The 16,513-nt window shown below is 34.2% G+C and overlaps 1 protein-coding gene across 1 annotated transcript; it reads left to right on the top strand.

Annotated features, from left to right (window-relative positions):
* Window positions 1-371: 371 nt before the first annotated feature.
* Window positions 372-14,804, top strand: LOC149803689 (heparan sulfate glucosamine 3-O-sulfotransferase 6-like). The gene is made up of 2 exons (XM_089953475.1): window positions 372-1,281; window positions 14,069-14,804. Exons 1-2 carry the CDS (start codon window positions 674-676, stop codon window positions 14,685-14,687), a joined length of 1,227 nt encoding a protein of 408 aa, XP_089809601.1. The 5' UTR covers window positions 372-673; the 3' UTR covers window positions 14,688-14,804.
* The last annotated feature ends 1,709 nt before the right edge of the window (window positions 14,805-16,513 follow it).

Below are 16,513 nucleotides of genomic sequence, written 5' to 3'. Positions count from 1 at the left end.
TGGAGTTGAGTGGCATGTTCCTCTAATATTAAACGTTCGTGATATCCATGCACAGTCTTAGTGTTTTATGTTTTACACGTCAGGATCAGTAAGTTCGCAACTCAGCTTTAATTCTCATGCAAATCTTCATCCGAGATTATGCACTTTGAGGACTTTACTTCATTCAGCTCCCCCGAGGTCATTAATATACAAGCTGATTAAATGTATAGCTGTGCATTAGTATCACGAATGCACTATAAGTTTCAAACATTTTGACCCCGCCCTAATGTCAATAACAGCAAGTGATAACGCCTCCTTTGAAGCAGGAGCCAATCACGGTCATATTCAAAGATCTGTTATACACGGTCTGTATCACGCCATTTAGAGATTAAACAAGTGTTTACTGTTAAGCCCTGATGTGGAGAAGAGCAGTCGAACGTTGTTTGTGAATACTACACGATCTCTTCCAAGATTGGTTCCATTAAAGGATATACTATTTAGTTATTTCGATCAGTAAGGTGTGTTGTACATGACCGGTACTAGAGTGGAAGATAATTACTGCTGAGTGTATATTAACGGCTTTACTTGTCTATACATATGCCCGACAAAACCCACGTGAAGTAAACAGTGATTCAAGCAGGTTTTCTTCTAAATTTGTTCTATTTACAATGATTAAGCGCGGGAAAATGAGAATATGCTGAGAAAATGGCGACCACTTATCTTTACTCGGTATAAAAGAATATGTTTCATTATGATTTCTGGGATGTTTATCTCTGTATATTCAGTTATTCTTGTGATACAGGTAGGAATTAATTCTGCTATTAGGGTTCAGATTGTAGGCGATTCAGATTCGAGCCTTCTGGCTTCGTTCAGCGATAAAAATTACGAAAACATAAGCCTTCAAATCCCAACTAAATCCAATGGAAACATTCAGACCGCACTTCACATGGAAAATAAAAGATCCTTAACTTCATCCTCGTTGTACATGACTAACAGAAGTCTGAAAGTGATGCCAGTCTCTGCCGAGGAATCAAAGGAAACAGACGATAAAATCTATCTGGATGAAGAATATTCATTGGATGACAACAGTGACAACAAACATGCAAAATATTCCTCGTACGAGAGCAGCGGTAATGTTAAAAACGCCACACGGCGACTACCTCAAGCAATCATTATAGGGGTTAAAAAGGGTGGAACACGTGCCTTACTGGAATACCTCCGACTACATCCAAAGATTAGGGCCACCGGCCCTGAGCCTCACTTCTTCGATAAACATTATAAGAAAGGTCTTGAATGGTACAGGTTAGTATATCATTTGAAATGATGTGATTTTGGATTTTTAACGTAGCTTTAACAATTTTTCAGTCATATCGCTACGATGTCTGCAGTGTGGCAGTTTATAGTGATGTCTAGCGCTGAGGTATCATGCCGCAGACATGTAGCATGATGTCCCACCCAGTCACATTATTCTGACACCAGGCCGACCAGACCTAACACTAATCTGTTAATGCTGAGCTCCAAGCGAGGCAGCTGTTAGTACCATTTTTGTAAGTCTTTGGTATGACTCAGCCGGGGATCGAACCCACGACCTCCCGCATCCGAAGCGGACGCTCTAACCACTAGGCGACCGGAGCGGTATATATCGTTTGAAAGATATTTCCCTACTAATAAAACAGCCATGTGTAGCATTCATAGGCAGATAAATAGTAAGACTATGTTTGAAAATAGCATCACTATTTACTCGAAAAGACACACACACATACAATATATATGTATATATATATATATATATATATATATATATATATATATATATATATATATATATATATATACACACACACACACACACACACACACACACGGTTAACACCACAAGGAGTCCTTCCTTATTACATACACAAAGAGTTATTCCTGCTTACATAATTTATATTTCTCATCAGCAGCTTATTATTGTTAAGAATCTATAATTTTTGTCCGTAATTCTCTGGAGGTGGGTGGTTGGAGGGACCTGCTATTTAGATAAAAATTGTCCTCCAAATAGCGGGAAAAATACATTTTTCGCTGCTTTGTAGAACATAACGTATTATCTCAATTGTTTTAGCTGCCAAAAATTTATTATATTTGGAAAGACCCACCCACCCACCCACCCACCCCGCTTTACTTCAGATAATAGCACCTTTAAAGCAGTATGGTGAAGTATATATTGTCGTGCACATATAAGTATTGCTTGCGTTCTTTGAAGATGATGAAGTGAAACTCATCACACTTAGCTGATTTTGCACAGGTTAAATAAAGAAAGTGAAGTAATCTGAGCATACGTACATAACTAGGACAACATATTTCAATCGTTCAAACCGACAGATATAATGTATCTTCTGTCAAAATGACAGCAATTCAATTTACCTTCGGTGCGTTCAATTAAAGTTGTATTTACTCATTTAGTGAGGTTAGGTAACACAAATGCTTGTGTCTGTCTCTCAGTCGAACATATTCTGGTGCATTTCGTTAAAAAATTGTATAAAATTCAGAATTACGTTCGACAAACACTTTCCAATATTGCCCATGAACTGTGTAACATATAGCATGTACTTAGATTATCACCTGCATATTTACCTGTATTTTCAATTAAGATCCCGACTTCATGACTCCATTACCTGAAACTTATTTACGTGACATTAATTTACCAGATGACTATAAATACCTGCAGTCGCGTAAAGCGTATCTGCCAGTCCATTGTAACACTGTATTAATTCAATTTTGTGTAAAACGATTTCTCCTCCATCGGCAAAACTCGACAATAAAAAAAAATGATATAAGGGATGATTTGAGAAAATAACTTTAATAGTGAAAAAGAAACACGCACGCACTCAATCACACAGTGACACACACACACACACACACACACACACACACACACACACACACACACACACACATACATACATACATATATATATATATATATATATATATATATATATATATATATATATATATATATATATATATATATATATATATATATATATATATATATATATATATATATATATATATATATATATATATATATATGTATATATATATGATTATTTTAGTTTACAAGATACAATTAATATATTGACACTTTTCGATAGTATTGGCATTCATATTCTGTATAGTATATGAAATCAAAACAAATCCGACAATTCTCCATTAAAATGAATGTTCCTTTTATAATTTTATTTTTTAATTGAATACAGAGTACTAATGACATAACTGATGAACATAAAGCATAAACAGCGACATTCTACACACACTCACAAAACAAATGTGCTATTTTCCACGAATCTTGTTCTCTACTCCATTTGTACAGACGGTTTTATTCAGGTTTATTTTACTAGTGGTTATAAAGTTGTAACTGTTGGTGTTTTAGTAACAATTTTAGCTTTGTGACATGTCATTTCATCTTTTGAAAGGAGAATAGCCACACACAAAACCCAATAGTTTGTACTTTTTTAGAGTATTTATTACTTTGAAAGTTAGACTGAACATTTGAATCTATGTTCACAGCAGATTGAAAATAAAATTTCAAAACACCAAAGATCGAACAGAATATTTGGACTTCAGGTTTTGTGGAGAATGTATAAGTACTAGACGGTTTTCGAACATTTGTATGGATCAACGTTTCAGTAAAAATTTATCCAATTGTATACATTGTCATTTAATCAAAGCAATGGTTAATGTTCGTATTTTTTTATTCTTTCTTGGTATGCTACAGTTTAGCAAAACAATCAAAATTAGCAGAGGGCAACATTTAACACTAATACGTAAGGTCCTTTTTGGTACGCTACTTTTTCATTGCTTTCCAACGTTTCTCACGCTTCTTTGATCGTATTGCATGATATTGCAGCTGTGTTGGAAAACAAAAACAAGTCATTAGTACAAAACAAAAATTAATTTCTACTAAACATAAGTCATATGTACAAAACTCAAATCATTATTATAAAACCCATTTATTTTCAATTATGTCGCCAAAAAGGGCAGTGTTTTTCTAATGTTTGCCAAGACAATAAGCCCCTTAATAACGTGCACATGTTCCTTAAATCGACACGCTAATTAAACGCCTTTCAAAATGGCGTCTGTGATAATAATTTGGTTTTTGTTACTGCTACTAATAATAGCCAAAACGATCATAATCATCATGATCATCGTTACTATTCGTAACGTAAACTTAACAATGTTAACCATAACCTGTACAGTAATGACGAATTTGATAAAAGAGACATTAATTAAAAAATACACAGAGAAGCCTACATGAGTGCTCAAATCAAATCAAATGATTTTTATTTTACTCTTATGGAATAATTTCTGATCAAAAGATTTCAATTATTCGAAGTTTCATTACTTTGAAATGAGCACAAATGCCAGCTGACACATAACACAGGATGCAAAATAATGTATATTTTCGCTAAAAACGCAAAATAGTGCAAGGAAGTGAAAAGTGTGTAAATTAGAAAAAGAAAAACTCCTATATGGGTTTATAATTTATGAAGTTTGAAATATCATAATTTTATCATGATAAATAATGCTTCATAATTACTGATGGTAAATACTTGATGAGTTTGTCTTTTTAAATGGCTAAAATGACATTCGTAAAGAAAAAAATAACGAATACACATTTTAACAGTATTGTAGTAAATTTTGAATATGCGCATTTGGTTATAGCGCCCACTTTTAAGGAATTTTATCCGAATTTTTTAGTTGTGAGAGTTACATAAAACATGCAAAGTTATCAACATTTTCATTAATTTCCATGGGAAAATCTAAATGTCCTACATTTAGATTCAAATGAACATGTGTGTTACATATCAATGCAATGTTTGCATGCTGTAGCTTTCCATCAAATTATTGTATGTTGGTAGGGTAGTATATATTATCCATTACAATCGCTGATTCAGGCAGTGAGGTCTCGATGTAAGCAGTAATTTGCTATTGCAGTTCTGCTATGCGCAGATTTTCCCCAACACAGACTCTTACAAGATTGGATCAGTGTTGTTAGCAAGATACGCATTATCTTTGAACGATGATAATGACCAAGTGTGCGTTGAGTTTCACAAATAAAGCCTAGAATGCTTCTCTATAGACCATAGCTCATAAAAATGGTTAATAGCTGTGAAACTGATAAATCGATTACTTTTAAGTTTAAATGGCAAAAGTAACTTGTTTGAGAAGCTGTCTCAATCCGTATCCGTTATCACACTTGTCATTGAAAGCCAGGGCAGCTGATTCAAAACAGCGAACATTATAGCATTTGAGTTCCATCACCGTGCATATTTTCCTTTAATGCCAACAAAGCCTTGTAGGGAAAGAATACTACATAGCATACATTTTTGCGACCTTTTTATTAGCGCTATTTTCGAGGTATATTTTTGCGTGTTTTTACGACGATCGTAAAAGCTTCATATTATGAAGCACTAATTACATATCGTGTAAATTACATATCATATAAATTCATATCGTGTAAATTACATATCGTGTAAATTACATATCATAAATTTTACATATCGTGTAAATTACATATCATATAAATTACATATCATATAAATTACATATCGTGTAAATTACATATCGTGCAAATTACATATATAAATTACATATCATGTAAATTACATATCATATAAATTGCATATCATATAAATTACATATCATGTAAATTACATATCATATAAATTACATATCATATAAATTACATATCATAAATGGACTGCGAATTTTATATGCTAGATATGTACATGGCTGTTTTAAAATATCCTTATACAGTTTATTATTTATTAGAAAATAGCCGAAAATAATGATTGACTTATAAGTTTAAATCGGACTAATTCGATGATAACAGCATATAATGGAATCAGTAAGAATGGCATATGGGGTAGATCGGTTTTAAAAAGTATATGAGCGTTGTGGAAAAATAAAATGGCTTTATTCCAGAACCTTGGCATATTCAATATATTTCACATTGGGGACAACAAAAAAAAACAAAACTGTATTAAGATTGAAAAATTACGAGAAATAAGCTTCTTTCACGCAAAGATTAATTTTTTGAAAGTTTATCAAAATACATACAGATCAAGAACACACTATTTAAGTTTAACATACATTGCTGTCTCTTGGGATGAATCTTTACTCAAGGATTATCAAATGTACGCAGATCTTTCACAATTATGTCATATTAAATCACCTGTTTTAATGAACATCTTTGTCAGATTTTCTGCTGGTCTCTGTCTCTTTGAATACACACAGAGAAACGATAAAAGGACGACATCGATTATCTAACATGACTGACAATTTTAAATGAAAATTTATGAAACGAGTTGAATTATTTCAATATGGAAAATTATTTAATTCATTGGAAAGGAAGACCAGTGTTGAAGTTTGTGTATCACATAACAAAAATATTAATATTACTCAATACAACCACAAATAACAAATACAGTGAACAAATCTAGAAGTCATGCAAATCTGAGCCCGAGTCTGAGATTTCAGTTTCAACCAATCAAAAGTAACCTCTAAAATGTAAAGTTCTTTGTGATTCGTTGGAGAAAAACCTCAAGCTCGGACTCAAGCACAAAGGTTTTATAATCTTAGGTCCTGACTATAACATACATTCGGATACCTCGGAAATTACGCACAATTTCTTGATCATTCATTTATTTTGTAATGGCCGAGTTGGTCCTAATAGCAGTTATCCGCATACAATTGACATATGATCAGTAGGATTGGTCTCATAATTGTGATTTGTGTCAAATGATGATACATTTATATGGGTTTATTAAAATAAACAAAACTGGGATGGGACAAATATCCATCTTGTAACGGAATAAATACTTGACTTCGCAATCTATTTGGGAGATAGAAATTGCATGATAATTTCTAAGTATGGATGGTGGACTTTCTCTCAGCTGAGTCAAAATATCTTTTGCATTAAACGTTGGACGAAATCAATTCACTTGGTTTAATTCTCTCCTCGATGGTACTCGGCTAGATTGATTTAGACCAAGCATGCATACAATATAGAAAATGTGCGGCGAACCAAGCTCCATTGTTCCCAACAAGGAGTTATTGCCCGAGCCAAGTGGTATTGCCACTCTAATTTTCACTCCTCACCCAACCGTCATTAGCGCCATATATCCTGCTATGCACCGGTACGATATCATGCCGTGAACCATCGTGATCACCGAAAAGGTGATAAAGACGTTTCAGCACCCTTTCACGTAAAGGTAACCAGACAGGAAGTTTGTATCTTCCAAAAAAAAAAAAAAAAAGCCCAACAACTAAGTACATTATCACTGGAATTTTTTAAAGTCATCACAACAAGACTTACGCACTAATTGGTTAAATATGTATGGCTGTTGAGCATATAGTTTGAGGTCTTCTAAATGTGTATTATAGGAAAGCCGTAACACAAAATTTCAATTCGACACATTTTTTCTTCTTCATCCCTCCGTAAGAGCTAGTTATTTCCAAAACCAAGATAGGTGTTTCTTTCTCCTGACCTCTCCACATTTAAGCATTCATTTTTGCACCATCTTTGGTTGAAATTGCCTCAGGATTGCATTTGCACTTGACAAAACGCAACAAATGTTTCTTCACATCTTGTTGCCAAATTCTCTAACTTGCTGTAAGATATCTGGAATTTGTTTTAAGCCACGATGTTTTGCCATATTCATTACATATTTCATACTCCTTAAAAATACGAGTTTGGATAGCATACAGTAAACACCATTATTCATATTTTATCTCATTTGTTTGAGAATCTGTTACAACTCAACATATTTGCTCAGACATTTTGAAATATTTTTTTTTGATAGATTAGAATTAGATTGGTAAATTATGATATAGCTGGAATCTAAAAGCAATCAGAGCATGGGATAAATATCTTAATGAAATTGTCCATCAGGCTAATAATTAAGTATGTTTTTGTTGTTATTGCAGACTCCGAAGATATTTAGATTTATTCAGATAAATTTCATCCTGCTGGCTATGGCACGCTTGTTCAGATAGATTTCCTTCTCCTGGCTTTATAAAGCTTATTGAGATAGAATATAGAATACATCCTGATGGCTTTAGAAAGCTTAGTCTGTAATGGCGAATTGTGTCAGGGAGACAGTGCGAAAGAACTGTAAATATAATACGTTTATTTGAGAATATTGGACAAAGTATCTCTGTTCATTCCAATTTGAAGACTGACAACACGGTTTACTTTCTGTTGATTTATTCCACACATATAAATAATGCCATATCACCTATTTGCACAGTTACTATTGCTGGCTAAGTGACTTTTCCTTGTTATTGTTACATTAATCGTCACACCATAAATGTGCTGCGTTTCTAGTTTTTAAAGCTGTCGAGAAATAACATATGGCGTGGTGCAGCGCGTTCTACTGCCGTTTCTAGCGTGCCCTTAAACAGTTTAAAATAACCACTTATCAACAATTATCTTTCGTTAACTCGTCTCCCCACCCCATCACCACCCTTTTTAACTTCAATTTGATCACAACAGTTGGCCTTTATTTAAACTGTAGACAATCGCGTTGGCTTTCGAGTCTAAATGGTATGCTATTTAACACATTTTCTTTTTAAAAAAAATCATATACATCACAGGAAAAAGAAACGCTTAATTTAAGAGCTTTTAATGTCACTGGGATACTGTCACGTGTCTCATACAACATGGAATATACGTGATTATTCACAACTATGTTTTATTGCATAGAATTTGTTTGGATTTATGATATACCTGAAACAGAACTTCGTACATGAAATTCTTTCACGTTCCAGTTTTATTAACAAATTGGAAAGTTTTGTTCCTATTTTGTTTACTGGTGAGTTACTTTATATATATACTTAACTTATCCAACTTAACTTATCCTGCTCATCATTCTAATACAATCATTTATTTGGTCTCATATTTATTCAATTAGTTACGTACTTATTTGCAATCAATCTCCGAAAAAATAAATTTATAGTAATCGAGAGTTGAAGAAACATCGAAATGTGTACTGAGAAAATATGACCTACTTTGGGACATAAAAAAATCTATCATTGTATTAGACAATTCCTTTCTTACCTTATACGCTGCAGTCTAGATTGACTGTATTTGCCTGTCAGCACTCCAAAAAAAAACTACAACGACGAGTGAAAAGCCACTCAAATTGAAAGTAGGCTAATTAATCAAAACAGATTTTATCCGTTTCTGTAAAGCGTACTGTGGATATTTTAATAGAGTATGGAGACAAGGCATTATTAACTGCGTAATCAGCGACGCCATAGTCATGAATTCACGAATTGATCCCACATGTCCTTTCAGCTAGGTATGCTATTAAGAAGTGAAATTCAATTTGATTCTTAGATGATCAAACCGGTTCCATTCTTGTTTGAATCGTGCAGTTACGTGTCAACAAGTGTATTATAACTTTCGTTTTAAGAAAACTCTTTGTTATGTGAGTATTTCGTAAATTGTTTTGATATTTTGTGTTTCATTCAGAAAAAAAAAATCAGACATGGCTACGTTCAGAAGTTTCAAGAAATAATCAAGAAGGACATAATACCGTGGATAGCAAACAGTCCTCTCGTACTTTGACAAGGATTGACCTTGGTGAACCTGGCCTGATTCGTATATTCTGTGCGCCAGGCTGATTTAAAGGTTACTGGCCACGTATATTGTACAAACGTGAGATATTATTATAGTTATAAACAAAACGCATTGGTTATGTATGCACACCATAAAAATGTTTAACTGGACTTAAAACTCCGCTTTATAAAATGAAAAAAAAATATTCGTCAATCTCCGTAGTTTCCGCGTGCCAAAACCAGATATGACGTACATTTATCCCTTCTATTCAACCTAGCCATTTAAGTGTTCAATTTCCCCACGTAAATGTCTGTGATATATCGTACGTTCGTGCTTTTGTACAGCAAAAATATGGTGCACTGTGTTTCATACGGATGTAACCAAAAGAGTCATGATGGGGAAAATGGTTCTTTCTTTTTCCGAAAGACCATGTTTACCAGACAAAAGTGGATTTAATCTGTGTGATCGAATAGGGGAGGGATGGGAAAGTTGTATCATTTATGCAGGATTATAGTGAATTTGGCCCAAAGAGAATTCGGCCCAACTCTAAAGACAATTCGGCAAAACTTAACAATAGTTGTACCTTCTTTTTCTTCAACAAACAAGTAGATGCTATATAAGATAGGTTTTAGGAAAATCTAAATTTAAACAAACTATTTTGAGATTCTTTGAAAGAAAATAACCATACTTCGTAACATCCATATTTAAGAGAGAAAACACAAACTGACATATCTTCATGTTCTAATTAAAATATTTATATAAATTTTTATGCTAAAAAATATATGCATCTGCATAACGACATTCTCAATTTAAGTCTTCCGGTCAAATTATCAATAATCACTTATAAAACAAAAATACGTAACAGATAATGTTCTACATAATACGTATACATTTTGCTAAGGGTAGTGTACATGAGATATTATAACACATACTTAATTTTAGGCTTCACGTTGTAACACTGCTGCATAAAATACACACTCGATTACACATGTGAGAGAGAGAGAGAGAGAGAGAGAGAGAGAGAGAAAGAGAGAGAGAAAATAATGTTAAGCATTTTGTCAGTATTATTTGCAGTTAAATTTAATTTTTGTTTTTATTTTTCAAGTTGTCTTAGTGTGTGCGCGCGTAAATTGAAAGCATATCATTACTGATCAATATTGTCAATCATATCTACTCCATTATTCCGTACAAATTATAAAGGAAATAATTTTGTGTTGAATTTGTGCCCCCCCCCCCCTGGTACAAAAGAAACTGATAAAAAATACACTTGTTTCAAAATACAATGAAAGAAATTAACCTTGCATTGTTAACATATATTTCTTCTTTTTTCATCATGCGAAAATTATTAAAAAAAATATATATCCACGAACTCATCTTTAGTGTAGTGTGCATCGCTTATGTCAAATAACAAAATCGCAAATGAGACGAAAATATCACCCAGTTGCTTGAAGGCACCTGCCATTTACACATGGTAAGTTACTTATTGCAAACTGACCCAGATTATATTGTATCTATTGCACACTGACCCAGATTATATTGTATCCAGGTTAACTATAAGACGGTATCTCGCAAATAAAAAATCATGATTTTAAAATACATTCAACATCAATTATGATTGCATATGACAAATAAATGGAAGCCCGGCAGGGAGCAATAAACTCATTGTTTAAACTTACCGACAGGATATAAAATACATAGGTTATTTTATTACAAAGCAAACAAATCCCGGAAACTGACTTTGGTATCTTTTTAGTGTGCCGAGTTTTTCTTACGACGAAAGGAAGTCAAGTTGGTTTGGATTCTTTAAGTGTGCCGATTTTTTTTTTATAAAGCCTGCCGACACAGGGAAGACAACATTGATTCTTTTTACCTGTATTAACGGGAATTTTCAAAATAGATTGAAACAATGGAACAGTTTCGAAAGCGACACAATTTAGTACGTATACCGATATAATGCTGAAAAGTAAATTAGTTTACATTAGTTTCATTTAAATATTCCCTATCCTTAGTTCATAGTGTTTTATTTTTCGACAACAAGAAGCATGTACTTCGTCTTGTAGGGATAAAAGTACGTCATTTCCGGTTGGCGTCCTCTATAGGTGGGAAATCGTATCTAAGGGTAAGTAACAGCGTTGTATACGTCTATTTCGAGTAATTAAATTATTATTTCTTCTTTACACTTGATAATTTTTTTGTTCGTTTTGTGCGAGTATGACTACTTTTAGTCATGTAATGCAAATCTGATGCAAAAAGGAAAATATTGGAGTATGGCCGGTGACCTTTAATATAGGGATTCTGCACCCTTTATAGTAGGAAAAACATAACATCTGATCAAGTAAACTGACAGCATTTAAGTCAGTATAATTCCTTTCTGCCTATCCCCATTTAGCATTCTTTAATATCGATTTTGATAATGTAACATTGTTTGAGAACATATATCCCTCTTATATGTACAATTTCTGTGTCTAACAACTAGAGTGTGATTAGTGTTCTTTCGAAAAGCTATGAAGTGGGTACTTCACTCCGTAACAAAGATTCGAGATGCGTGTTCCTATTGTTTGTCTTTTACATTACCGTCAAGCACCAAGAATAGAGTAACATTCTAAATAAACCGCTGAGACGCATAAGAGAAGCAAGACAATTTTGCGTGTGGCGTAAGACATCACGTACGACCCATTTTTAAACTGGATTTTCGGTAAAGCTTTCTTTAACTGACGTGAATGTATTTTTTTCAGATAACTAAATGCCTTTTCAGATAGTTACATGCTTTTTTTCTGTTATATTTGCTCTAATACATACCCTAAGTTTTAAATTTATGGTCATGTTATCTTTTAGAGTTATTCGTTTTTTTTCCCCCCAATATCCTGCACATATTTTGAGTTCACCCTTCTTTTAATTTATATAAAATACGTAATACAAATTGATTGATAAATAAGTATTAAATAAGTATGGAACTATATATATATAGTTGCGTACTAAAGGTAAATGGCGTCTGGGGCGAAGATGAAGGCCCACACAGGTTTCGGCGCCACAACACCTCTGACGCCGAAACTATCTTTACCCCGGGCTCCACTGTGTGGTATATATATATATATATATATATATATATATATATATATATATATATATATATATATATATATATATATATATATATATATATATGAATCTTTAGTAAATGATTAAATGAGCCTTCAGTCCTGCATTCGCACCAGTCTCTTGATATCTTGATTCCATTTATGATTTGTTGCATAACGTGAACCTACCATTATGCTGTACACGAACACGTCCGTCAAACTTACGATCGTTCAAGAAGTACTGACATACGCTCTGCTATAAAATGTACAAATGGGGCCAAGCCAACACATAAAAGAGATATCCCTCTGTGCGTGTAGTAGTAGCGTTAGATCTTAATAGAACGTTTTTTTTTTTTAAATTTCTTACTCATTGCATACAAACTGAATGTGAGAATAGTTGTATTTTTTTTGACACGTTATGTTGTAGCTGTACTTTTCTCTTATTGCTTGGCTATTTCATTTATAAAGACACTGATAGGGGACTGGCAACTTTATCTTTAATATCAGATGTTGTGTTATGCAACAGTATTATCTTCATATGTGTGCAGAACTAACTTAGTCCCACAGCTATTCATGGTATCAAAATGTCTGCTTCTGCTCGTTTAATTCGGTCCTGAATTTGCTGATTTTATCACTATATCTTGTAGACCCTTGTTGTTTAAACGCCTCATAGCGTGTCGAAGAACGATGAGAGGCAAAATAATCGTCTTTTCATAAACCTCGTCGATGACTCGGAAAAACTGAACACGGTCGACCAGCCCAGTTGTTATTTCACATTTGTGTAATATTATATACTGAATGACTCAAAACACGTTATTAACATATTTAATAAAGTGAATGAATATATCATTAAACGATTAGCTAAGACTTTATTATTGGTATGAACTTTTTACGCTTGGCTTAAGGATAAATCGAGAGAAAATTTGAATTCGCAACACATGAAACGTTCAGCTTCATATATAGACATAAAAAATAAAACACATCTTACTGTATCTCTGTTTAAATGCTTTTGTGCTTTGGTGATCGGTCATATTAAAATTGTGCTTGAGAGAAATTTGTTATCATCTGTAATACATTTCGGACCGCTCCGGTGGCCTAGTGGTTAGAGCGCAAGCCTCGGATGCGAGAGAGAGAGGCCGCGGGTTCGACCCCGGGCCGAGTCATACCAAAGACTGATAAAGATGGTACTTATAGCTGCATCGATAGGCGCTCAGCATTAACAGGTTAGCGTTAAGACTAGTCGGCCTTGTGTCAGGATAATGTGACTAGGTGGAATATGGTGCTACATGATACATTATCTACTCAATACATATCTCCCTTTTATAGTATATAAATGTTGGTTTGAAGGTTTGCTTTTCGTATATAGTGGTTTATTTTTCTAATGTTTTCTTCATTTCAGACAACAAATGCCACTGACAAATTCAGATCAGATGACCATTGAGAAGACGCCATCATATTTTGTTACAAAAGGGATACCTGAAAAGGTGTACATAATGTCGAAAAGAACAAAATTAATAGTTGTTGTAAGAGACCCAGTCACCCGGGCTATCTCGGATTTTGCCCAGCTAGTGAGCAGACGACCAGATGTGAAGTCCTTCGAAGAACTAGCTTTGGTAGACAATCGGACAAAAATGGTGGACACATCATGGACCATAATAAAAATCGGTATCTACGTGAAACATCTAGTCAATTGGCTTGAATACTTTCCATTAAGACAAATCCACTTTGTAAGTGGTGAAAGTCTCATCAAAGACCCAGCCCATGAACTAAAGCTAGTCCAGAAATTTCTTGGTCTGGAACCCTTGATCGACGATCACTACTTCTCGCTCAACAGTACAAAAGGTTTCCCATGTTTTAAAAAACATGCTAACAGTTCAAAAATTCATTGTTTAAACAATGATAAAGGGAGGCCACATCCGATTGTTGATCCGTCTGTGATTAAAAGACTCAGAGATTTCTTCAGACCTTTCAATGCAAGGTTGTACCAAATGACAGGACATAACTTTGGCTGGACGTAATGCATCTATACAAAACTGGTTCCTTTGACAATACGGGTGTAAGACATAGAACCTATACTTTTTAATTGTCAAGAATATTTTAAAATATTAAATTTGCTTTCGAATTTTAAAGTCAAACGTTGTGTCGCCAGCGATTTGTTTCATCTGTATGGTGTGCCTTTGTTTAATGTCTTTTCTGGCCAAATATTCTGCAATTGAAGCAAAATGTTTTGTGTTGTTGTTGTTGTTTTTGTGGGGTTTAACGCCATTTTTCAGCACAAGTTAGGCTATGCATGGCGGCCAGTATTAATGGTGGAGGAAGAACCCGGGAAAAGCTCGGGAAGAACCACTGACCCACGAGAAGCTCCTGGCAAGCTTTCTCACATACCCACTTTGGGCGAATCCTGGACTCGAACACACGCAGACAGAGGTGAGATGGCAGTGATCCGTAACGGAGAGCGCTTTAGACCACTCGGCCACTCGGGGCCCCAAATGTTTTGTAAACTAGTGGCAGACGTCATTAACATGTGTTAGAAATTGTGTTGGTGAAGTGGCTATACAACATATCTTTTGTTATTATTTATTCCAAAATGAAATTCAGGTTTGATTTGTGTGCTTTAATTGCATCGTATATTATACCGGCATATCTCGGGGAGTTTTAGCGATAGTTAACAATTGCATAGTTGTATATTATACCAGCATCTCTCGGGGAGTTTTAGTGATAGTTAACAATTTCACTTCGGAAATATTTAAGTAACAGAATAAGACGAAGAAATCTGAAGGTGGGTTGGTGGGTGTCTTTTTCGGCGATACTTTGTTACTATCCTTTGAACCTTCTTCCCCAAGGATATAAATTACTTCTGAGGTCATAGTTTATAACTGACATATGGCAGGTCATACATCGAGACTTGCAAGAGTCGCTTTGATAAGAAACCCTGTTTTGATGTTAAAGTGTTTGTCGCCAGTTCTGGTCTGTGGTGTACGAAATTCCAAGCTCACACTTTGGATTCTTTTTCGATATGCAGTATTTAGATATATTTGGACGTAAAGTGGAGTTTCGGTCCTCACTGTAGCTATTATCAATTTAAACGGCAGAAAGAAAGAAAGAAACGAAAACCTACCTTTCCGATAACAATTTTAGCACGATCCCGTTTGCTTGCCCGTTGCAACTCGTGGAGGAAAACATGTATTGACATTGCACACGAGATACATGTTAATGGTGTACGCGACACCAATGTTAATACTCAGTATGTCGTAGAATTGCAACATCATCGCAGGAACGCGCAACCAGTGAGTGTCCTTTTGTTGAACAAAGTTTCATATTAGAATTGAAATAACGACTTGAAAAGAGGCAAATATATGCTTTTAATGTTGCAGGTTTTTTTCTTCTTTCTTTTAATACCCTCCAGGACGTGGCGTTCTCTGAGAGCCATTAAAACTGCAACACTGAAAACGGTTCGTTTGTATCGATTGAAATATATGTCTCTTTTCAGGTCATTATATTTCTTAACTATCAACTTTTCTTTCTTGGGCAGATGAATAAGGTTTAGGTGAAAATTTCAATCACATTATGACTTACACTTTAGAGTAGAGCGGATAATTCCAGTGCGTCACAATCAAAGATGCAAAATATATTACCTTGCCAAGCATGATCTCCAGTTATAGACTTTAACCTCACAGTTGCAAAATGTAAAGAAATTTATTGTAGTGAAATTATAGTTTGAAGAAGCAGCATCAATTATGTAGTTATTTTAGTGCCTATAAACCTGCATTACAACCAATACTGTCCATTATCACCCATGTGACAAAGAAATCTAGTTGTTTTGTTAACCTTATTTTTCTTATCT

This window comes from Sinohyriopsis cumingii, chromosome 3, assembly GCF_028554795.1.
Source record: "Sinohyriopsis cumingii isolate HCF-2022 chromosome 3, ASM2855479v2, whole genome shotgun sequence".
Taxonomy (NCBI): Eukaryota; Metazoa; Mollusca; class Bivalvia; order Unionida; family Unionidae; genus Sinohyriopsis; species Sinohyriopsis cumingii.
This window is presented reverse-complemented; position numbering and strand designations above follow the sequence as displayed.

Coding starts and splice junctions, on each gene's coding strand:
- LOC149803689 (XM_089953475.1), top strand. CDS start 674: ATGCTGAGAAAATGGCGACCACTTATCTTTACTCGGTATAAAAGAATA. Junction 1,282..14,068: donor AAAGGTCTTGAATGGTACAG/GTTAGTATATCA, acceptor TCTTCATTTCAG/ACAACAAATGCCACTGACAA.